Here is a 23387-nt window from a genome sequence, read left to right on the forward strand (position 1 = left end):
TTTGATACTTTTTCAGGGTTTGCTGTGTTTCAACCTCACGGAAGTGAAGCAGGTCTGAGGGAGGAACTGGATTTTACAGAATGAAATCTAGTCCAAAAAAGTGGCAGAACCTTGGGAAATCAACACAAATGTATTTGGAGCAGCTACAAACAGGTGAAAATGCTTCAATATTTTCAAAAATATTCCTCAGTATTTGTTAGGAATATGCTGGCCAGAGATGGCAGTCAACATATTGGAAGTGGCAAAGTCTTATCCAAAACTGATGGCTGCATAAAGATTTATTTTTCAAAGCTAAAGAGGTAAGTTTCTCACTGTCTTAAACAATGTCTTGATACATCATGTTTTCCCTGGTGTCCGACACTTTGCGACGCCATGGACTGTAGCCCACCAAGCTCCTCTGTCCCGGGGATTCTCCAGGCAAGAATACTGCAGTGGGTTGCCATGCCCTCCTCCAGGGGATCTTCCTGATCCAGAGATCGATGGGTCCCCAAGTCAGGCTGCAAGTGCGTGGAAGGCAGCTATTTCATAAACCTGCTTCCAAAGAGACCGAACTTGGGTGCTATTGGAAAAAATGATCATCCCACTGTTACCTTTCTTGAAATCTTTTTTTTTTTTTACTAAAAGCATCATTTGAATTTTATCTTTGCCAAAATGCTAGGAGGAGTGAGGCGTCTGACCTGATCGAATAATCTTCTGTAACCTGCAGACTAAACAAATTTGATGGAACAAGTGACTCTGGGTCTCTAAAGTGACCCAAATTTGCCACCAGTAAATGGAGATCTCAGATGAAATGATGTTTCTTTTAATAAAAAGAATATGAAGTGGAATTTGTTCTAATGTAGAAAAATGACTGCAAAAGCCATAGGTTAAATATGTCCTAAGATACTAGGGAAAGCTTTCTGTCTGTCTTTTTTTTCCCCTGATGTGTCACAAATAAGAAAGAGCTATTGTAATTCAGGTCCGTTTTTGGTTCTAAGAGAAAGCTTGGGTTGGGCTCACTCTCTGGGGCAGCTCGGTCCTGAAAGCATCAGATTTGATGCCCTAGACTCCCTGGAACCATGAGTTCACATCCCCAAGGGCTTGGGCTCAACCCTTCCTCCTTCCTGGGCAATAAATAGCATGGAAACCAGGTTATCTGTGTGGCCAACTTTCAGGAAAGACCTTGAAAACAGAGACGGGGTGGACCTGAGCGGTCACGTGGTGCTTTCCATTACCGTGGGGTTCACTGAAGGGTGGCTGTAAGCAGCCGTCCCGAAGCAACTAAGCACCCCAGCGATCCCAGGAGATACTTCTCGTGGGTTTCAAAGCCTGCCTAGACTCCGAGGCAGCTGGCTCCCTTTACCCTGGTGTAGAGCCATTGGGTGGCTCCATCAGATTAGGTGTGAGACAGGGGGAGGGAATTCTGAATGTTTGCCGTTACATCCAGCTTTCAGTGGCAGGTCTATAGCGCCTTCATATCTTAGCATTCTATTTTGTTTTCGTGATTAGTGGGTTGGCTTAGGTACAACATGATTAATCTTTCTTCCTTTCTTTCTGGCTCAAAGTGATGCTACCCTCACCTGAGTTTCAACAGTCAAGTTACTGAAGCCATGGCACACGTTTTTAAACTTCTGCCACTTCTTTACCTAAGGGGCACCGTCTCCACTTGAGCTTTGAATCGATTGTTTGCCCAGTTTCTGACACGACTCTACTTAATATGAAAGACCAGCTTTCCTTGTGGGGAAAAAAAAAAAAATTCAGACAGTGCCAGCCAAGACCATCAAATGGTTGGGCTGAGGTTTGCTTTAGTGACCTGAGCTGTCATTGCACCTGAGCAGTGACTGGACCAGACAGCTCTCCTCGACCTTCGCTTATTATTTCCCCAAATTACTGCTTTTCCTTCTGACGTGTGAGCAACAAAACATGAGTAACAGCTTAATGAAGCCAGATTCTTATTTCCAACTGCATGATGCATATTCAAAACGATGGCCACGTGATGTGACTTCTGTGCCTGTAAACTGCACAATTTTGAAAATTACACGTGAAAGTTGATGTAGGAAGTGTTGTGAGCTGTAGGTTGTAATCGCACCATATATCTTTATATAAACATCCTTCAGATGAGTCTGTATCCACAGACCTCTGAGAGAAAACGTGGGCTGCTCTCAGCATTAGCCAGTTCTTTGGGAAAGGAGGTGAATAAACTTCTTATGGCAGAAATACTGTCTTTTGAATTCAGTCAGGATTTCTGCTGCATTAAATTGCTGTATTGTCTGTGGCCACGAAGTGAAACATGGACTAGCTTGGTTTGGGCAGTCTGGGTAATTTGAAGCCCTCCAAGAGGGCTGAGTATTTTGTAATTGATAAGCAAAACTGCTCTGTTGTTTTTAGTGATTTGAAACAAAATTCAGTGACAGTAGTTTGTGTGTAAAAACATTCCAACAAATAACTAACCGTCCAACAAATGAAGTAAGTGTTGAAAGGGTCTGTATTATCCTCAAGATGCTAGGAGCAGCATGGAAGCAGTTCACATACCCCTGGGTCCAGTGTACACGTGTGAACAACTGTGTTCCTGTTAATGGTGGAGTCAGTGTGGTAGAAAAAGTTCACTACAGTCTTACACAAACCACTGAGAACTGGTATTTTGTACACAGGAGAAGACTCCTGGATACATAAAGTATGGACTTAATGAGAAATTGTTACTAAGTTGAAAATATTAAACTCTTTATGTTTTCTTGCCTTTTTTTGTCTATTGACAGTAAAGCTACACAAATGCCTCTATACCTTTAAGAATATCCTCCAGTGCAGGAAATGTTAGGGAATATACCCACCCGGGCAGTAGCTCTCGGCCACCCCATCGCTGTACAGCCATTGTCCCTGCTAAAGACATGTTCTTCTGCTGTTCTTCCTAAAAATGTGCTCTTGTGAGAGGTAAACAGCCTGAAAACGATGTGCCTATTTGTTTTAACTGGAGGATCACTGCTTTGCTTTTTTAAAATTTATTTTTAATTGGAAGACAGTGCTTATTTTTTGTATCCTGGTTTTATTTCAATTTTTTAACTGTAAGCCCATGTTTTTAAAAATAAATCCACACCTTTAAAATGCTGAGGGTACTGGATCCCACATGCCGCAACTAACAGCCAGTGCAGTCAAATAAATAAATAAATATATATATTTTTTTTAATGCTGAGGGCAAGTCAGCATTTCTGATGGGGTTCCTTGCATACAACACATATACTACTTCACCCGTGGACGTGACATTGTAACAGACAGTGGATAGATGTGATGTGTCATTACACTCTGAGACGGAACTAATTTATTTATAATATTTCAAGTCTCGAGCCCAATGTGAGAGATCTCATGGGACCTCTTAGTTTCAAATTGACGGGGCTGAGGCCCTGGGGAGAGCTGGGCACGCGCTCAGAAAATGAGGCTATGATGTCAGAGCTTCCTGGCTGTGTAGACGGTCAGAGCTCTGTCGAAGGAACAAAGTGCCCACAGTCATGTGTGTCCCAAAGCTGAAGTGATGAGCTAGTGACTGGCAGCCTGCGCTCATCTACATTTCAACTGGTTAAAATTACTTGAAAATTTAAATGTTACTTTAAAAAGTACTGTAACATTTTTTGTTAAAATTAATATATCTTTTTAATTTCAATTAGTTAGAATTAAACAAAACTAGGGATTCCCTGGTGGTCCAGTGGCTAAGACTTTGTCTTCTCAGAGCAGGGGGCCTGGGTTCGATCCCTGGTTGGGGAACTAGATCCCAAGTGCCGTGCCTCAACGAAAAATCCCACACACCACAACTAAGACTCGGCTCGGACAAATAAAAATTTTACTAAATAAATATTATTTTAAAATTAAGCAAAATTAAACATTCAGTTTATTAGCTGCAGTAGCTGTGCCTCAAATGCTCCACAACCCATGTGGCAGTGGCCTCTATATTGGACAGAGCAGAAGTGAAAAGAAAGACGTATCCATCTTCACGGTTTGAGCCGGGAGATGAATGCACTGACTCTAGGACAGAAATGCTTGTGTGCCTGAGAGATTCCTAACCACATGGGGAAAGGGTGCAATGGCAGATCGTCCACTAGAGGGGGCTCTAGACACCAGCGCACCCTTCCTGCTGGATCACATTCAGAGGGTGCTGAGAAACTCCTCTTGGTTAAGAGAAAGTTGGGTTTCCTTCCTTTCAGTTCAGTTCAGTCGCTCAGTCCTGTCCGATTCTTTGCGACCCCATGTACTGCAGCAAGCCAGGCTTCCCTGTCCATCACCAACTCCCCGAGCTTACTCAAACTCATGTCCATTGAGTTAGTGATGCCATCCACCCATCTCATCCTCTGTCATCCCCTTCTCCTCTCGCCTTCAATCTTTCCCAGCATCAGGGTCTTTTCCAATGAGTCAGTTCCTCGAATCAGGTGGCCAAAGTGTTGGAGCTTCAGCTTTAGCATCGGTCCTTCCAATGAACACCCAGGACTGATCTTTAGAATGGACTGGTTGGATTTCCTTGCAGTTCAAGGGACTCTCAAGAGTCTTCTCCAACACCACAGTTCAAAAACATCAATTCTTCAGAGCAGTTTTATTGTTCAACTCTCACATCCAACCATGACCACTGGAAAAACCATGGCTTTGACTAGATGGACCTTTGTTGGTAAAGTAATGTCTCTACTTTTTAATATGCTGTCTAGGTTGGTCATAGCTTCTCTTCCAAGGAGCAAGTGTCTTTTAATTTCATGGCTGCTGTCACCATCTGCAGTGATTTTGGAGCTCCAAAATATAAAGACTGGCACTGTTCTCATTGTTTCCCCATCTATTTGCCATGATGTGATGGGACCAGATGCCATGATCTTCGTTTTTTGAATGTTGAATTTTTAAGCCAGCTTTTTTCACTCTCCTCTTTCACTTTCATCAACAGGCTCTTTAGTTCTTCTTTACTTTCTGCCATAAGGGTTGTGTCATTTGTGTATCTGAAGTTATTGGTATTTCTCCTGGCATCTTGATTCCCAGCTTGTGCTTCATTCAGCCCAGTGTTTCTCTTGATGTTCTCTGCATATAAGTTAAATAAGCAGGGTGACAATATACAGCCTTGACGTACTCCCTTCCCAATTTGGAACCAGTCTGTTCCATGTCCAGTTCTAACTGTTGCTTCCTGACCTGCATACAGATTTCTCAGGAGTCAGGTCAGGTGATCTGGTATTCCCTTCTCTTGAAGAATTTTCCACAGTTTATTGTGATCCACACAGTCAAAGGCTTTGGTGTAGTATAGGTTCTTACTGTTTATCTATTTTTATATAGTACTGTGTGTACATGTTAATTCCAAATTCTTATTTTAGTCTTCCCCTTCCTTCCCCTTTGGTAACCATAAGTTTGTTTTCTATCTGTGAATCTGATTCTGTTTTGTAAACAAGTTCATTTGTACTATTTTTAGATTCCACATATAAGTGATATCATATAATACTTGTCTTTCTCTGACTTACTTCACTTAGTATGATCATCTCGGGGTCCAACCATGTTGCTGGAAATGACATTATTCATTCTTTCTTTTATGGATGAGTAATATTGCATTGTATATGCAGGTGACACCACCCTTATGGCAGAAAGTGAAGAAGAACTAAAGAGCCTCATGCTGAAAGTGAAAGAAGAGAGTGAAAAAGTTAGCTTAAAACTAAACATTCAAAAAACGAAGATCAAGGCATCCGATCCCATTATTTCATGGCAAATAGATGAGGAAACAATGGAAACAGTGAGAGACTATATTTTGGGGCTCCAAAATCACTGCAGATGGTGAGTGCAGCCATGAAATTAAAAGACGCTTGCTCTTTGGAAAAAAAGCTATGACCAACGTAGATAGCATATTCAAAAGCAGAGTCATTACTTTGTCAACAAAGGTCCATCTAGTCAAAGCTATGGTTTTTCCAGTAGTCATGTATGGATGTGAGAATTGAACCATAAAGAAAGCTGAGCTCTAAAGAACTGACGCTTTTGAACTGTGGTGTTGGAGAAGACTCTTGAGAGTCCCTTGGACTGGAAGGAGATCCAACCAGTCCATTCTAAAGGAGATCAGTCCTGAATATTCCTTGGAAGGACTGATGCTGAAACTGAAGCTCCAACACTTTGGCCACCTGATGCGAAGAACTGACTTACTGGAAAAGACCCTGAAGCTGGGAAAGATTGAAGGCGGGAGGAGAAGGAGATGACAGAGGATGAGATGGGTGGATGGCATCATCGACTCAATGGACGTAACTTTGAGCAAGCTCCAGGAGATGGTGAAGGACAAGGAGGCCTGGTGTACTGCAGTCCGTGGAGTCCCAAAGAGTTGGACACGACTGAGCAACTGAACTGAACTGATACATGTGTACCAGGTCTCTTTATCCATTCCTCTCTTGATGGGTGTCTAGGTTGCTTCTGTGTCTGGGCTGTTGTGAACAGTGCTCCTGTGAACGCAGGGGTGTGTATTATCTTTTTGAATTAAAGCCTTCATGTTTTCAGGTTACACGCCCAGGAGTGCGGTTGCTGGCCAAGATCATGCTTTAATGGGATATCAAAATCCAGAATCTGAGTCTCATAGTAAATCCAGAATTTACTGAAAAATTATTCGAAGAGCAAGATAATATCTACTAACAGATTAAAAAAAGAATATTCCTACAATAGATACGATGGCTCCCATTTATTGAGCTCTTTCCATGTGTTAAATGCTTTGCATCAGATCTCGTTCAATTTTTGCAATTATCAAAAGAAAACATTCTCATTCTCCTTTGACAGAGAAGGAAGCTGAGATTTAGAGAAATTAAATATTTTATTCTAGTTCATTTAGCAGTTGAGCAACACAGCCAGGATTCAAATCCAGGTTCTGACCAAAAAAAAAAAAAAAAAGTGTGCTCTTGGCTACCATCATGTTGCCTAGATTCCTTAAAATTCAGTTAAAGGTCTAAACACAATTTGAAAAAAGACACATAAAGCAGAAAATATGAATTTAATGCCTGCAGCTCATCAGCCATCCTATATTAAGCACTCCAATGGGGGGCCATAGGTCTGGCCAATTCTATTCAATTTCTAAATTCAATTTTGTTTCTAAACATTGGTAAAAATACAGTAAGTCAAAAATACTGTTATCATATTTCCAACAATATTTGACTTGGATTGTTCTTCCTGGAAGCGAGCTTGATTCCTAGGAGTCAGGGAAGTAACCTGCCCGTATCACAAGGAAGTTCACCGTGTGGAAGGAGTTCAAATCATCCAAAAATTTCATCAGGTTATATTTTGATTATTTCTCTTCATATACTGTTTAGAATGTTGACTAAGTTTTTTTTTTTAGCTTTTAGAAAGTGAATTCTCTAGAAGGAGGTTTCTGAATGACCAATTCCTCTTCTCTCCTTCATTCTGTTACTTCTGACATGGCTATTTACCACATCCAGGCTTCCCTGGTGGCTCAGTGGTAGAGAACCTGCCTGCCAGTGCAGGCAATCCCTGGGTCAGGAAGATCCCCTGGAGAAGGGAATGGCAACTCACTCCAGTATTCTTGCCTGGGAAATACCATGGATGGAGGAGCCTGAGGGGCTATACAGTCCATGGGGTTGCAAAGAGTCGAACACAACTTAGCAACTGAACAACAACAGATGTCAACATTCACAAAAACAAAGAAGGGGCCCAGAATGTCCTGCATATAGCCACACCCACACACATCCCCCCAAACACCAGTAGGCATCTCCCCATGTTGCGGGAATACAGAGATGCCCTGAGACGTGTCCCCAGCATTGCAGAGAGAGACAACAGAGAATTACATTAGAGACGTGCTCCACACCTCAGAAATGGATCCAAGCCACAGTGCACAGAAAGATGGCCAGTCCTGACTCCTGTTTGACCGAGTTTCAATTTCAGGTCCACGAGACCAAGGAACATCATACCATAAGACGCTGTAAACCAACACAGACGTCGGACTATGTATAGCATGAGTCCTTGTATATAAAATCCTCAAAAAGGAAAAATAGCATCGAATAAATGGGATGAACACAAAGGTGGGACCGTCAGGAGAGACCCGGAAAAACCCAAGGACGGTGGCGCCTCTGTCAGGAGAGAGGGGTGTGGATGTGGGAGCGACAGCGTAGACTCAGGCTGCTTCCAAGCACTGCAGCTGATGTTTAGTCCCTCAGTCACGCCGACTCTTTGTGACCCCACGGAGGCTCCTCTGTCCATGGGATTCTCCAGGCGAGAACACTAGAGTGGGTTGCCATTTCCTCCTCCAGGGGACCCTCCCAACCCAGGGATCGAACCCTCATCTCCTGAATCTCTGTAAAAGCCTTATTCCTGATCTGAGAGGTAGCCATCCTGACATCACTTTATAGTCATTTGTTAAAACTCTACATAAGTTTTAACTATTTTTGTGCTTGTTCCTCTCTAGAATAAAAAAAAAATCTGAATTGGAAAAAAAAAAAAAAGCAATGTTGACAAAATTACAACCTTCCCAGGAACTCTGATGCATTGGAGAAGGAAATGGCAACCCACTCCAGTGTTCTTGCCTGGAGAGTCCCAGGGACAGGGGAGCCTGGTGGGCTGCCGTCTATGAGGTCGCACAGAGTCAGACACGACTGACGAGACTTAGCAGCCCCAGCAGGAACGAAGATTGAATCTAAAATTGAATAAACTCAAACGATGGAACCTTTCGAGAAAAATCAATCTAATGAATATATTAGAATGAATATAAATATATTCCTGATATAATATGTGCAGATCAACTTTTTGTTCATCCTGTCATGCTAAATGCCCAGAGGAGAGTTTTGCTTAAATGAGTACTAACGTGGTCTCCCACTCCAGTACTCTTGCCTGGAATATCCCATGGATGGAGGAGCCTGGTGGGCTGCAGTCCATGGAGTCACAAAGAGTCAGACATGACTGAGCGACTTCACTTTCACTTTTCACTTTCATGCATTGGAGAAGGAAATGGCAACCCACTCCAGTGTTCTTGCCTGGAGAATCCCAGGGACGGGGGAGCCTGGTGGGCTGCCGTCTATGGGGTCACACAGAGTCGGACACGACTGAAGCGACTTAGCAGCAGCAGCTGCAGCAGCAGCAACATGGTCTCACCAAGGAAGTATGATAAGAGAGGAAAAAACATTTATAAACACCTGTATAGTTTTTTTAAAAGTATGAGGAAAAACTTTTTTTCCTGAACTTTGAACACAGGGAGGCAATCAGAGCTTCCCAAGGAAGCTGCCGCAGAACGTGTAGAACACGACTTTCCTGAAGCTCAGCTAACAACCTCTCCGATGTCACTCTCCACAAACACCTCACGTGGAAACAGGCCATGGGTGAGGTTATTAGTATTTTGTTTTCACTTTGGGCAGAGCACAGCACAGAGCTGTAAAAATCTGAATCTGAAAACGTTTAGGTGGACCACATGGTGATCTTCCTTGTGACACGGGCAGGTTACTTCCCTGGCTCCTAGGAATCAAGCTCACTTCCAGGAAGAACAACCCAAGTCAAATTTTGTTGGAAGTATGATAACAATATATCTCACTTACCATATTCTTACCAGTGTTTAGAAACGGAATTGAATTTAGAAATTGAATAGAATTGGCCAAATCCATGGCCCCCCACTGGAGCGCTTACAGGCTGGTTGATGAGTTGCATGCATTAAATTTATATCTTCTTATGTGTCTTTTTTCAAATTACCTTTAGATCTGTAACTGAATGACTACTGATTACTTTTATTATAGATCTAAATGAGGCCCTAGAATCAGCACAAACATTTTCTTCAAACCATTGAATTTGGCAGTAGTTAACTAATTAAGGCCAATGAGTCTTCAGTTTCATGGAGTTTTGCTTAAGATGGTTCCATTCTAAACATTTCACTAATCAAAAATAAGACCAAGCTAAAAAAAAAACCAAAACTCCCTCAAAACTTCAAAAGGTTAACAAAATTTTGACTAGGTTCCAAGGATTGAGTAGGAGATAATTGCTAAGGGGAAAATATCTAAAATGATTCAGTTGAAAACCCCACACCTTTATGTCTTGTGGCATCCATCTCTTTACAAAGAAATGCGTTTTTTCATATATTGTCAACTCTGCTAGTTCCCAGAATAGTTAACTGTTTGCTAAGCTTTTCAATATTTTGTTCTAAATATAAACATTTCAAAGTATAAATTTAAATATAACCATTTCAAAGCATATCCATATGGAAAGCCACTGCGGTCTAAGATGATAGCAAGGTGGTGTGGAGAAAGAACTAGTACAGAAGGGGCTTCGGGAGTCAGTGAAATGCAAGTTAATACATAGAATATTGTGGGAACAAGTATAAAATGGTGGAGGCCCGATGGTGGAGGAAAACTGACCTTGGGTTTAACACACATTTGCCACTTTCTGCACGTTTGCCATTTCCATGAAGTATGTCCAGCTAATGCTGAACAAACAAATCCAGGTGTTTCCAACTGTCCTAGAAACTAACCTACAAGCTGAGTGGTCTGGAATGAGAAAAGGTAACCAGTGGTTGTTTGACTACCTCACATGTAAACTAAATGTTGTGTTTCCCTGATAGGAAGAAGAAAAGGTTCAGCTATCCGCCGGAATATCTGATTCCCAGTGTCACCTCCTGGCCGGCACTTGGGGATTAATAGTTTCTTTAGATATTTTGGGCCACGACAAATGCAGGATTCTCAAAGAAAGAGTTTCCTAAGAGAATGACAGATACTATTGTGGAGAGACGTTATTCGGAGCATTATCTGCTTCATTCTTCAGTTGGGATGACTGTCTACTTCTAGACTTGGACTTCAAAGAAGACTGCTATGATCCGGAGAGATTGGCCATAAAACTATTTGTATTGAAAACTTAGCCCGTGTGCCTTTAGTGGACTTCATTCATTAGCATTCTCACCGGCGGGTTTCCATCTCTCAGTGTTCATTTTATACTTTAATTTGGTTACCAGGGTCTTTGTTGAATCGTCCTATTCAAGGGAGAACAAAGGCGGTTGAGGTGAGGCACTATGTTTTATCTTTGCGAAAAGCCCTATGGGGCCAGAGTGCTCCAATGCCCTCTGATTTTCTGCAGGACATTTGGAGCCGCAAATCATCTGGAGGGTAGGGCTCCTCGCTGCGCTTTGGTGCAGACACCTTCAGAAGACAAGCAGCTTGCCAGTCAGAGAAATGAGCTTCTTGACCCCCGTGGGGGAGGGGAACGTGTCCCACTCCCACAGGAAACACCCTCTGTGCCTTTGCATCACTTTTGCTCAGTCCTGGCAATTTTCCAATGCTTGCTGCTCTGTGACCTTCTTCTCCCTCAAAAGTCGAAACCCACTCTCTTTCAACCCTCCTCCACTGTGGGTGGAAATGTAAATTGGCACAGCCACTGTGGAGAACAGTAGGGAGGTTCCTTAAAACACTAAAAATAGAGCCACCATATGACCCTGCAATCCCACTCCTGGGCACACATCCAGAGGAAAACGTGACCCGAAACGTGTACCCCAATGTTCAGTGCAGCACTGTTTACAACAGCCAAGACATGGAAGCAACCTAAACGTCCATCAATAGATGAATGGATAAAGAAGACGCGGTGTATATATTTATATATTTCATGTATATATGGAAATGGAATACTACTCAGCCATTAAAAAGAATGAAATAATGTCATTTGCAGCAACATGCATGGACCTAGAGAGTGTCATACTGAGTCAAGTAAGTCAAACAGAGAGGCAGAAATATCATATGACATCCCCTATATGTGGACTCTAAAAAGAAATGATACAGATGAACTTACAAAACAGAGACTCACAGACTTAGAGAATGAGCTTATGGTTGTAGAGGGTGGGGGGAAAAGGGCCAGTCAGGGAGTTTGGGATGGACATGCACACACTGCTGAGCTGAAAGTGAATAACCAACAAGGACTTACTGTAAAGCACGGGGGACTCTGCTCAGTGCTATGTGGCAGCCCAGATGGGAGGAAGCTTGGGGGAGAATGGATACATGTGTATGTATGGCTGAGTCCCTTTGCTGTACACCTGAAACTACCACAACGTTGTTGATCAGCTATGCCCCAATACAAAATTAAAAGTTTTTTTTAAAAAGACCCCCAAAATGCCTTGAATTTTCCAGTCAAAAAACCCCCCAAAACCCACTCTCTATTGCATGGGTCCCCTCAAGGTTTTCTCCTGATTAAAACCGCATCTTTCCCAACATAACCCTTCCTCCTCTCATCCAACACAGGCTTTTCATTTCCCTATTTAGTTCGACTGCTTTAGGGTGAGTGAATTCATCTCCATCCTCTTCGTGACGTCTGTAAAACTCTTTTTCTTCAGTGCAGCTTTATGCGGGGTGATTCAGCCCAGCTCTCTAACTCTGCTTCAGAACACCAGGGTTTTATTCTCTAATCCACATTTCCTTTTGCAGTCTCTTGGACCACTTTTGGTTGGTGTATGGCTAGCCATCGGGTAGAGACAGAGACCACCAGCCCATTTCACACAGGCCGCTGCACAGTCAGAAGACGGTAACAACTCCGAGTCTCTGGTGGCCTGGACTGGATTCAGCTCACTGACCCAGAGGTGAAAGGCTCTGTATTCCATTACTAATCCCCCGAGCTCTTCGGCCCCCTGAAAGTGACTCTTTGGTTTTATTATTGCAAAGGCCATTTATAAAATCATGAACTGGATTTAGGAAAGCAACCATGAAATAGCAAAAGACAACGAACTGATTGAAATTCCTTCAGTGTCCTGTGGGCTGAGGTCTCTCAGACAGCGGGACTGGGGGAAAGTTCTATATCGGCACTGCGTTCTGATTTCAGTGGCGTGACCAGCTCACTTAGATGTGGCAAGGTCAGATCCACTGACCATGCCTTGAGGAACTAAATCCTAAGTAAAGAAAATGGAAAAGCAAACTATGAAATAGCCAATAATCCTTTATTTTGCACTTCCCCACCCTCATTCCTCTCCAAAAAGCACTAATGGGGTAGATTCTGTGCATGTGAAAATATTGTATAAAGTATTTAGGATGATCTCAAATTAATAGAACAAAACCACGTATCTCAACATAGATGCTTTCTTTGTAGGCATAGAAAAATGTTGGCTTCTAGAACAAGGAGGGCAATGAAATACTGTACTTGAGAGGGTGACACTGATCTGCAATTTAACATTCACAGCAGAAAACCTCATTTCTCTAACCACATAATATGTTTTAAAATATGATTAATTCATACACTAATATCAATTTACTTGGCATTTAAAAAAAATCACAATTCTATTAATATATTTGTATTAGGTTCAAAGCCCATATTCTAGCATTCAAGATATCCATTACACTGGCCCAAGTTGGGATTATTTCAAAATCAAGTAAAAGTCCATATTTATTCCAAAGTTGCTAAAATATGCTAATAAAATTAAATTTGATGTTTTACATTAAAAATAAAATATTTGGTTTATCTCTCAGACATCTATTAACATATAATAAATAGTGGGCAGTATAGTAATATAATAAAGTTTTGTGATACCCTGAAATTTGATGAGTTTTCTTTAAAAAAAATTGCATAATATACTTCATTTCAGCCTTAAACCATAATATCAATGAACAGATTTGCAGAAATAAAACAATATAAACACAAAATGCTACAGTATTTTTTTTTTTTTTTTTTTTTTACTTTCGGGGAATCTACATGTCCTTTGAAACAAAAGGAAGTCAAAGAAATTTACAGAAATAGAAGAGATAACAAAACAATTTCAAATCACAAGCCATAGACTTAAATTGCCTTGTTTTCCTTCCAACTGCTCAGGTCCTCCCCCCGGTGTTCTGCCAGGGTTCAGCTCAAGGTAGGTAACTTTGAACTTACGTATGGCTCTTTTTTTTCCAGCCTTCTTTGCTTATGTACAGCAGTAATTACAGACGTGGCTGACACCGCAGTGCGTTTCACAGAAAGCCAGAATTAAACACGATAAAAATTTTTTTAAAAATAACTACTTCATAAATATTTATTATTTACATTAGGGGAGATCTCCTGGTGTGCAGAGTTTTCATACAAGCTGATGAGATGGGTAACCCATGAGAAGACCACCAGCAGTTTGGAGGAAAGGGCAAAGCTGGGGGACGACAGAGAGAGAGGACAGGTGAGAGAGTCAACAAAAACAAATTGTAGAAGAGCCAACAGGACATGATAGAAACCTTTTTCTTAAAAAATATAAGGTATTTCACAAAAAGCCTGAACATTTTACATGTTAGTACTAAAAACAAGGGGTGGGGTGGGGGAAGCTTCATATATTTTTCATCACAAAAATATTTACTGACACTCCCCCTGGAGTTTTCTTTCATGTGATTACGATTATCTGACTACAGAGGGGAGGAGGCTGGAGACACATACAGCCGACCCACGTCACCCTTGGGCACGGTCAGGGCGGGCCACATGCCATCTTCTCAGCTAACACCTTACGGAAAAGGCCCTGGAGAGAATTGAGGAAGATCGAAAGGAAAGATTATAGTCTTTTTATTAATAATACTTGTCACTGGTAATAGGAAACGGAGGCGAGGCCTCCCCCACTTCCCCGCCCCGTGCATGAGCGTCTTTCTCCAGGGGCGACCCCGTGGCCCTCGGCCGGGGGCCCTCCGAAGCCCCCGGGGGTGGGGGGGCACGCGTCCTGTCCTCAGTCTGGCGGGGCTCAGCGTCCGGGCCCCGCCCCGCCCCAGGCATCAGTGCGCGCGGTGCTTCCGCTTCTTGTGCTTCTTGTCCTTCTTCCTGCTGGAGCACTTGGGGCAGAACCACTGCATCTCTTCCGGGGGCGCGGCCGCGATCCCCACGCAGGGCCTACGCGGGGACCGAGCAAAGGGCGCTTCAGACACACGGCTGCTCACCCTGCGCTTCCCAGCGATTTCACATCGTCCAATAACCTGTTAGCCTCATGGCTTTGAGCCCTGGGTTGGGGAGAGCCCCTGGAAGAGGGAAAGGCTACCCACTCCAGTATTCTGGCCTGGAGAATTCCACGGACAGTGTAGTCCATGGGGTCACAAAGAGTCGGACACGACTGAGTGACTTTCACTTTCAAGGTGCATTTACTGGACACCCAAGTCACCAGCTCTGGCGGACAGACGCTGCTGTACTCCCGCTGGGCGTGTGGGAGATCACCTTCCACGAGCCCCTTCCCCAGGCCCTGCTGGAGACATTAATTAGCTCATTCATCCTTTCAGCCAGAAATAGTCTAATTCTTCTGAGCCACAGCTTTGTTTTTATCTCAGAGACATTGTATAGCATGTGATTAAGTGGATGCCTATCTTTTCATATCTGATATTTTCAAGATAACACAGCAAGGCGGTCTGCATGTGTCCTGATGCTGCGCCTTCAGTTTGGGGAGGGCGCTGAGGAGCCGGGGAAGCCACCCAAGCTGCCCCTGTACTCCTGCACTTTATGGCACTGTTTATGGGGTCCCTCTGTGTTTCTGCAGCTGCTACAGAAAATGACTGACAAGAAAGGGAAGGGAACCAACCCCTTGTCTCTCCTTTTCCCTTTCTAAAGAATACGTGCGCCAAGAGACACATTGAATTTAGGCTGGAGAGCCACAGTCTAAAGACTAATTTTTGCAAACAATATGAACGCCATTCTCTTGGCACAGCGATTCTGCTCCAGATGCTGTTCCCGGGAGACAGCTGCCCTGGGAGAAGAGCCTGCATGGGCCGAGGCCACGCGTGTGCTGAGCCTCTCCCCCCGTGTCCCGCAGGGGACTCACCAGTGGTACCAGTCGTCACATTCGTCACAGCCGATCATGGGGCTCCCATCGTCGGGCTTGTTGCAGCCGGGACAGATCCAGATCTGGTTTCCCCACTCATCTCGGATCTGGGGTGGGGGATGCAGGGAGGGAAACCAGAGAGGCATTGAGAAAAAAGAAATCCCCAAAAGGGCATTATAAGGATTACCTACACCCTGTGGAGCTAATAGACTGACAGACTAAACGAACAGACAGAAAAACCCAGGAGCTAACAATTCATTAAAGCTGTGATCATGGCCTCACTATCCTGGCATCATATGGGGAAAAAAAAAAATGCTACTAAGAGTTCAATGATAAGATCTTTCTTCCACTTTTTTTTTTTTTTTGGCCACGTTGCATGGCTTGCAAAATCTTAGTTCCCTGACCAGGGATTGAACCTGGGCCCTGGCAATGGAAGTGCCGAGTCCTAATCACTAGGCCATCAGGGAACTCCCAAGACATTTCTAATGGCTATTTTAAACTGTCTTTTGAAAGTCATAAAAACAAACATTTGATAATCATTTCTGTGAGCCATGTGACCTACAGTCACCTTTATCTAAAAAAATACTGAAACACAGGTTCTGAATGACTTCTGATGCCTGATACTTCTAAAAGCTACCTAGCTCAACTCTGTGTTGTTCCCTCCATTGCATTCACAGGTCTGGAATTAATAAATACGGCCTATGTGCATATATCGCCTTATTACTTATTAGCCAAACCCTCCTCCTGAACTGGCTGATAAGATCAAGGATATAAAAGAGTTGTTACTAAGTAACTTTCCATTCCCTTTATGACATTTTCAGCAAAGTACAATCAACTAAAGGGCAAATGAAATAAGGGACGCAGGAGGCCAAAGAGCCACACATTTTCATGTTATTTTGCAACAAACATGCTGTGCTCTGGACTTGACTTAGCAGTTCCAAATAAGAAGCATTCCCAACTGAACCACCTCCTCAAATTCCACATGAACAAGACCAATCTGGAAGAGACAATTCTATGACAGGCTTTCAAAGCCAGCAATAACTAAGAGTTAATTTTTTAAAGTTTTGCTGATCACACAGCATATAATTTCATTCAGCTGATTTTGAAAGCTGTAGTCTCTCCTGGTACGTTCAGATACAACACTGACTGGATGTGCAGAAGAAAAACAGTTTTTTTGTGTTTGTGTGATGGGTGTATTGGGGGCAGAGATGGTTCATTCTAACTCACGGAATTCTAACTATTTTAAGGTCTGCCATTCTGGAAAGTCTCTGCAAGAGCAGACAAGGCTGTAAAGGTTTCCTGAACAACTGTGTGGGCAGCCACATCCCTGACTCGGGCCTAGTCTCCAGTTTTAAGCAGAGAGACCACCAGTCGGCCTGTGCCAGCTGTCTGGGGTGAAGGCCAGCCCAGTACCCTGTGCCCTGAAGCTGCCATGCATGCCCTGTCCTGCTGCTGATTCTTGAAATTAGGAGGCCATGACCCTGTGACATGAGAAATCTGCTACAGCGCCCAGCCCCTCGCAGTTTACTAGGCTCTTTCAAAAACACCTGACTTGGTTCCACCCTCCTAAAACAATGCTTGGGTAGGTGGGAAGTGGCGAGACTGGGGCTGAAGGCATGTCAGTGCCAGTTCCAGCGTCATAACAGATTGGGCAGCAACAATATTGGCCTGTGTCCTTCCTTCAAATCACACACTTTGTCTTCTGTCTACAAAGTGTCTCTGAGGGGCCAGAGGCTTTTTGTCTACGCTATTTATGCAAGTCTGATCTATCTCCAGGGAGCTGACTCAAAAATCCACTGGAGAATCAGATTTTAGAGCTAGAACACACCACAGGGATCACCTAGCCTAACAATCCCTGGTTACAGCTGAAGAAATGGAGGTCAAGGAGATCAAGCATAAAGTCCTCCCCGATTTACCCATCTTGGGGTGATGTGGCCTCAATTAAACACCTGTGGCAACTGGTCCTTGAATGCACTGATTTAATGACCACAGATGTTTGTACCATGTCTTCCATTGTTGTCTTGAATTGCCAATTTAATATTTTCTCATTAATATTTCATGTCTTTATATCCTCTCTGAAGACTTCTGAGACTTTCTTCTTATCCTCTGTATCATGATGGTGCCTCAAACACTTAACGATCCATTGAAATTTCCTTTCAAAATGCCCGTATTTACGTATAGAAACGTAATACTTGCACGATTTTTAACGGCAACGGCAGGAGTCCGAGCCTGTCGCCTCCCAGGCACATCTACTCTGAAAGATTCACGCCACCACCAGGCGGACACACCTCAGGCTACATGCTCAGTGGTCTCACAGTGTCGGCTCCCTGAGGACCGCCACGTGCCTGAAATCTTTTTGTCATGTGCTTGTGTGAAACACTACGGAGCCCAAAGAGCCGATTTAATACTCAACAGAATGCAGGGCTTGAGCTAGATCTGATAGTACCGAGCAGGGATGAAACATGAGAAAACGGCCTCATGACAACCGTGTGAATGCATTTGTCAAGGTGAGTTTTTCCACCTGAAGACAGGCTGGGACTCAGGAAATTCTGTGGTTGACAGATTCATCTCCGTTCATTCTGCAGGCCCTGATAAGTTCTGAACCTCAGCCAGTGAGATACTATAATTAGTGTTCCTGCTCAGAAAGAGCAGCTGGCCCATGAGATATGTGCATGCCATGCTAATTATTCTCTGAAGTGAATCACTGCTTGATCAAGAAAGTCAATGAGGAGTTTGACTGTCACTATTCACCTCTATATTTATACACGGATTGTGCTGTATATATGTTTATGTGTGTGTATGTGTGTGTGTGTGTATAGTTATATTCCAAAACAATGACGAATAACAAAAACAATGCTCTGACATTATTTATGGAGACTATGCAAACATCCTAACACAATACTTTCAGCCAAAGGCTTGAAAATGCAATGAACGTGCCTTTCCAGTCATGAAGAATTGCTTCTGAAATTCAATGATGATACGTCTGACACTGCTTTTTTAATTGGAAACACTTTCATGAGCAAAGAGTGAGCTCTTAAGTGCCTTTCTCTTAAATACTCCCCAAAACAGAAAGCAGCTCACCACGTAAGTGCTGACCGTCTCCGTGACCACACTGCGGACGGGGGCTTTGGAGCTGGCGGCTCCCGAAGCAGCAGGCGCTGGGGCGGGCATCCCGGCGAGGGGCGCGCTGGCCGGGGCCAGGAGGGGCAAAGGCACCGGGGCAGGGGTGACGTGCATGGGGGCCGGGGTGGGGGCTGGGGCAGGTGGCGGCGTCTTGGGTCTGTTCAGAGAAGGCAACGGCTTAGCCTCGGGGGCTGGAACCACTTTGCTGATGACACTGTCAACAAAAGAGAGAAAAGGAAAAATCAAAACACACAGTTGAGTCAAGCCAGGTAGCTACAAACACAATGGCACAATCACTCGGTTCTTCTAGCAGCGAAAGACTTCGGAGAGTGCAGAGAGAGACAGAGCGCAGGCTGCAAGGCTCTTGCCCAAGCTGCTTCTCCACGATCAGGGCAGGGAAGACAGGCTGGGCAGCGGGAAATAGGCAGGGGCTCCAGCTCCTTTCCATGGTCAGAGCTGCCTGCTGTTCTGTTTCTGCATCAACACTGCCTTCTTCATAGAACCCACGCCGGGGAAGAAGAACTAGACTCAGGACCAGGAGGTCCGAGGTCTAACCCTACGTCTTCCACAGGCTGGGGTGTGACCTTACGCAAGTCACTTAAAAGCACTAGTTGCTGAGCACCTCTAAGCAGTCAGATGTTATACTAGGTACTTCCCACACATTACCCCATTCAGTCCTCAGGGCAACTTCAAAAAAGCTGCAGTGACCCTTGTTTTATAAACAAGAAAACAGGAGTAGAGAGAGAAAGGAGTTTGGGTAAATGAGTGGCAGGCTTTGAACTGAGGCCTGCCCATTTGGTCCTCAAACTATTTCTTCTTCTTTTTTTATACAAAGTTCCTTTATTTGGCAGGGGGCAGTATATATCATTTCAAGTATAGACAAAATGTATTTATTTCTGGTCTCTCTCCTTCTCTCCTCCAGAAGGGTCCACTGTCCCCCAGCTAGCAGGTGTTTCCACATTTCTGTTCTTTGAATTTTTTCTTCAGATACCCATAAACAGTGCATCCCACTGCTGTTTTAGGCATTTCGAGTATATAAACAATTCACATTCTATTTATCATTGGTAACAAGCTTTCCTCACGTAGTTTTTTGTAACTGAGATCTAACCAACAGGTAACCTCGTGTAAGTCTGACTGCACAATGCGTCGGTTTGACACATTCGTATACTCCAATCTGATTACTGCCGTGGCTCAGCTAATACCTTTAACACGTCATGTTGTGTAATTATCATTTCTTTTTTTCTGAATAGGACAGTTTGGATCTAGGGTCTCCCTTACCTTCAAGGCTTATGAATGGTACCCATGAAAATGGTTTAGCGTTAGCAGTGAAGCCAATGGATGTAAACAGACTGCTGATCAGTTTATGGGGCAATACCTGAGGTCTCAAAATACCTACCAGAACAAATCTGCTTATTTTCCAATTTAGAGAAATGGCACTTTCATGAAAATAACTAATAAAGATAATCCTTCCAAATGCTTATTCCTCCAATTCAATTGAATTACTCTAGTTCAATTAATTATTCCTTTAAATATGGTACATATTGATATTGATATATATATTTACATATATATTTCTCATTCAAATTTTCTGAGTAGCAAAAGTAAAAACACTAAAGTGGGTACTCAGTGTTGATGAGACAAAATATGTACTAATTTTTTGCTTCCAGGAGATCAGACTGGAGTTCAGTTCAGGCGCTCAGTCGTGTCCAACTCTTTGCGGCCCCATGAACTACAGCACGCTAGGCCTCCTTATCCATCACCAACTCCCAGAATTTACTCAAACTCATGTCCATTGAGTCAGTGATGCCATCCAACCATCTCATCCTCTGTCATCCCCTTCTATCTTTCCCAGCATCAGGGTCTTTTCAAATGAGTAGGTTCTTCGCATCAGGTGGCCAAAGTATTGGTGTTTCAGCTTCAGCATCAGTCCTTCCAATGAATATTCAGGACTGATTTCCTTTAGGATGGATTGGTTGGATCTCCTTGCAGTCCAAGGGACTCTCAAGAGTCTTCTCCAACACCACAGTTCAAAAGCATCAATTCTTCGCCACTCAGCTTTCTTTATAGTCCAACTCTCACATCCATGCATGACTACTGGAAAAACCATAGCTTTGAGTAGACAGATGTTTGTCGGCAAAGTAATGTCTCTGCTTTTTAATATGCTGTCTAGGTTAGTCATAACCTTTCTTCCAAGGAGCAAGCATCTTTTAATTTCATGGCTGCAGTCACCATCTGCAGTGATTTTACAGCCCAAGAAAATAAAGTCTCTCACTTTTTCCATAGTTTCCCTATCTATTTGCCATGAAGTGTTGGGACCAGATACTATGATCTTAGTTTTCTGAATGTTGAGCTGAGTTTTAAGCCAACTTTTTCACTCTCCTCTTTCACTTTCATCAAGAGGCTCTTTAGTTCTTCTTCGTTTTCTGCCATAAGGGTGGTGTCATCTGCGTACGTGAGGTTATTGATATTTCTCCTGGCAACCTTGATTCCAGCTTGGAATACTTCACCCAGCCCAGCGTTTCTCATGATGTACTCTGCATATAAGTTAAATAAGCAGGGTGACAATATACAGCCTTGATGTATTCCTTTCCCTATTTTAAATCAGTCTGTTGTTTCATGTCCAGTTCTAACTGTTGCTTCCTGACCTGCATACAGACTGGTGTTATGTAGGCTCTAAAGTGACCTGCCTTTCCCAACTCTTGAAATCCACAAGAAAACTGATGACAATTTGAAAGCTATCGTTGATTCCAGCTGCTCCATTACTTTTGAGGTAACTGGAGGCAGAGTTTTAAGAACAACTTTTTTATTATCGCTTTAATTTTGAACATTATCGAAAAAATAGATAACGGTATCACATAAATTCTCCTCAGCTGTAACACAAACTGCCATCCCTCAACCTAATCTGATCATCATAAAAATAATTTTGGGTTCCCACTGGTCTTCACCATCAACCTTTGTTGTTTCCTACATTCAGACATTGCCTTCTGTTCTCCCCATCCCGGAACTCTACCAGGGGGAGTTTAAAGATCCTCACCAGTCAGCAATTGTGCACAAACACTGTGAGGCCAGCCATCAGAATCATCGAAGTCCAATGGCAGGCTACTCACCGCTCGAAGTTCACAAGTTCCCTCACAATGGCTCATTTACTCGCCCTTAGAAGCCAAGAGCCATTTTTAAATGGCAACAAAATGATGCCATCGGTAAAATCTACTGTCTAAGTGCCTCCATGAATTTTACATCAATTTTTCAACAGGGAAGTTGTTTGATGTTTTGGAGAAAAAACTCACTTTGATAAAGCTGCTGCTGCTGCTGGGTCGCTTCAGTCGTGTCCGACTCTGCGTGACCCCATAGACTGCAGCCCACCAGGCTCCCCTGTCCCTGGCATCCTAACTTGCTTTTCTTCTTCATATTTAAACCTCTGATCAATCTCAGCAATTCTGTGCATCTTTTGAGACACACATGAAACAGATTCCCATGGTGTACTGTAAACTAACACCTCCTTACCAAAAGGAGACCGCTGAGTTTTCACTATGTATTAGTGTGGTTGTCGTACTAGCATTGTTGCATCAGTGGTTATAAGACATCACAGTTTTGCATTCTTACTTTTCTTTTAAAAGTCCCAGAGGTACTAGGCCCAAGAGTGGTAGGCTGCCTCCAGCAGCCCCTCCCGCCCTGGGGTAGTCTCCTCACAGCCTGGGTGGGCTCTGACTTGGACGGCTGCTAACAGGCTATTGTGAAATAACTACACGTGACGTCCAGCTAGGTCATGAGAGACACTGCGGCGCCTGTCTTGCTCTCTTTCGGATCAAGAGCTCTGGGGAAGCCAGGGGCTAAGTCATGACGATGCTGAATCTGCCTTAGGAAGAGGCCCACATGACTGGTCAGTGGGGCCTCCTGCCCACAGCCACGTGTGAGCCCACAAGCCATTCTCCAGCCCTGGGGAGGCCTTCCAGTGACCAAGGCCCAGGGCAGTGGCTTGATGGAGACTGGAGTCAAAACCACCCCAAATTCCTGATCCACGTGAAACTGGGAAGTAATACAGGTTTGTGGCTTTAGCTGTTAAGTTTTGGGGTCATTAGTTACGCAGAAATAGAAAATTAATATACCAAGTATTTAATTAGTATTTAATTCATCTCAATTAGAAACAAAAATAAATACCTAGAATTTAGGAGAAATTATATTTGAGAGCATCAGAACTTAAAACAGTGAACGGTAACACAGTCATTTCCATATTTCACATGTGATCAAAAGGAACAAATACCCAAACACAATTATGAGAATTGGTGTTATGTTGATTCTTCAAATCATTCATTATCCTTCTTCTTCTTGATCCTTGCAGCTCAACTCTGAGTGTTCATATAATTAGTACATAACTGTAAATGGAGTTAATTCCTCAAGCTCATGGCTTGCCTCTTGAATATTTACATCATCTTATCTTGTCATAACCCAAGTACATACCAAGTGGCAAACATTTTATCTTTTAATTCAGGCATGACCTATTTGAAAAATGAAACAGATTGCATGAAGTAATTAAAGGAAAATATAGCCACTGTAGAGTGTTCCTTTCTAAAGGAGGTCCCCAAGTGATTAGACTTCTATTGTCAGA

At 43.3% G+C, this 23387-nt stretch overlaps 1 protein-coding gene and 1 non-coding gene across 3 annotated transcripts in view; both read right to left on the minus strand.

Moving 5' to 3' along the window:
* Positions 1 to 12832: 12832 nt before the first annotated feature.
* Positions 12833 to 23387, minus strand: part of TAF3 (TATA-box binding protein associated factor 3) — a 119088-nt gene continuing 108533 nt past the window's right edge. For both annotated transcript variants that reach the window (XM_040248236.1, XM_040248237.1), the window contains 3 exons: positions 18740 to 18995; positions 15659 to 15765; positions 12833 to 14742 (listed from right to left, as the gene is read on the minus strand). In XM_040248236.1, coding sequence (XP_040104170.1) covers positions 14628 to 14742; positions 15659 to 15765; positions 18740 to 18995 — 478 coding nt within the window. In that variant the 3' untranslated portion in view covers positions 12833 to 14627. The remainder of the gene's footprint in view (positions 14743 to 15658; positions 15766 to 18739; positions 18996 to 23387) is intronic.
* On the minus strand, positions 16054 to 16125 carry TRNAG-UCC. The gene has a single exon. It is a non-coding gene; the product is annotated as a tRNA-Gly (tRNA).

Source organism: Oryx dammah, unplaced genomic scaffold, assembly GCF_014754425.2.
Source record: "Oryx dammah isolate SB20612 unplaced genomic scaffold, SCBI_Odam_1.1 HiC_scaffold_10, whole genome shotgun sequence".
Lineage (NCBI taxonomy): Eukaryota > Metazoa > Chordata > Mammalia > Artiodactyla > Bovidae > Oryx > Oryx dammah.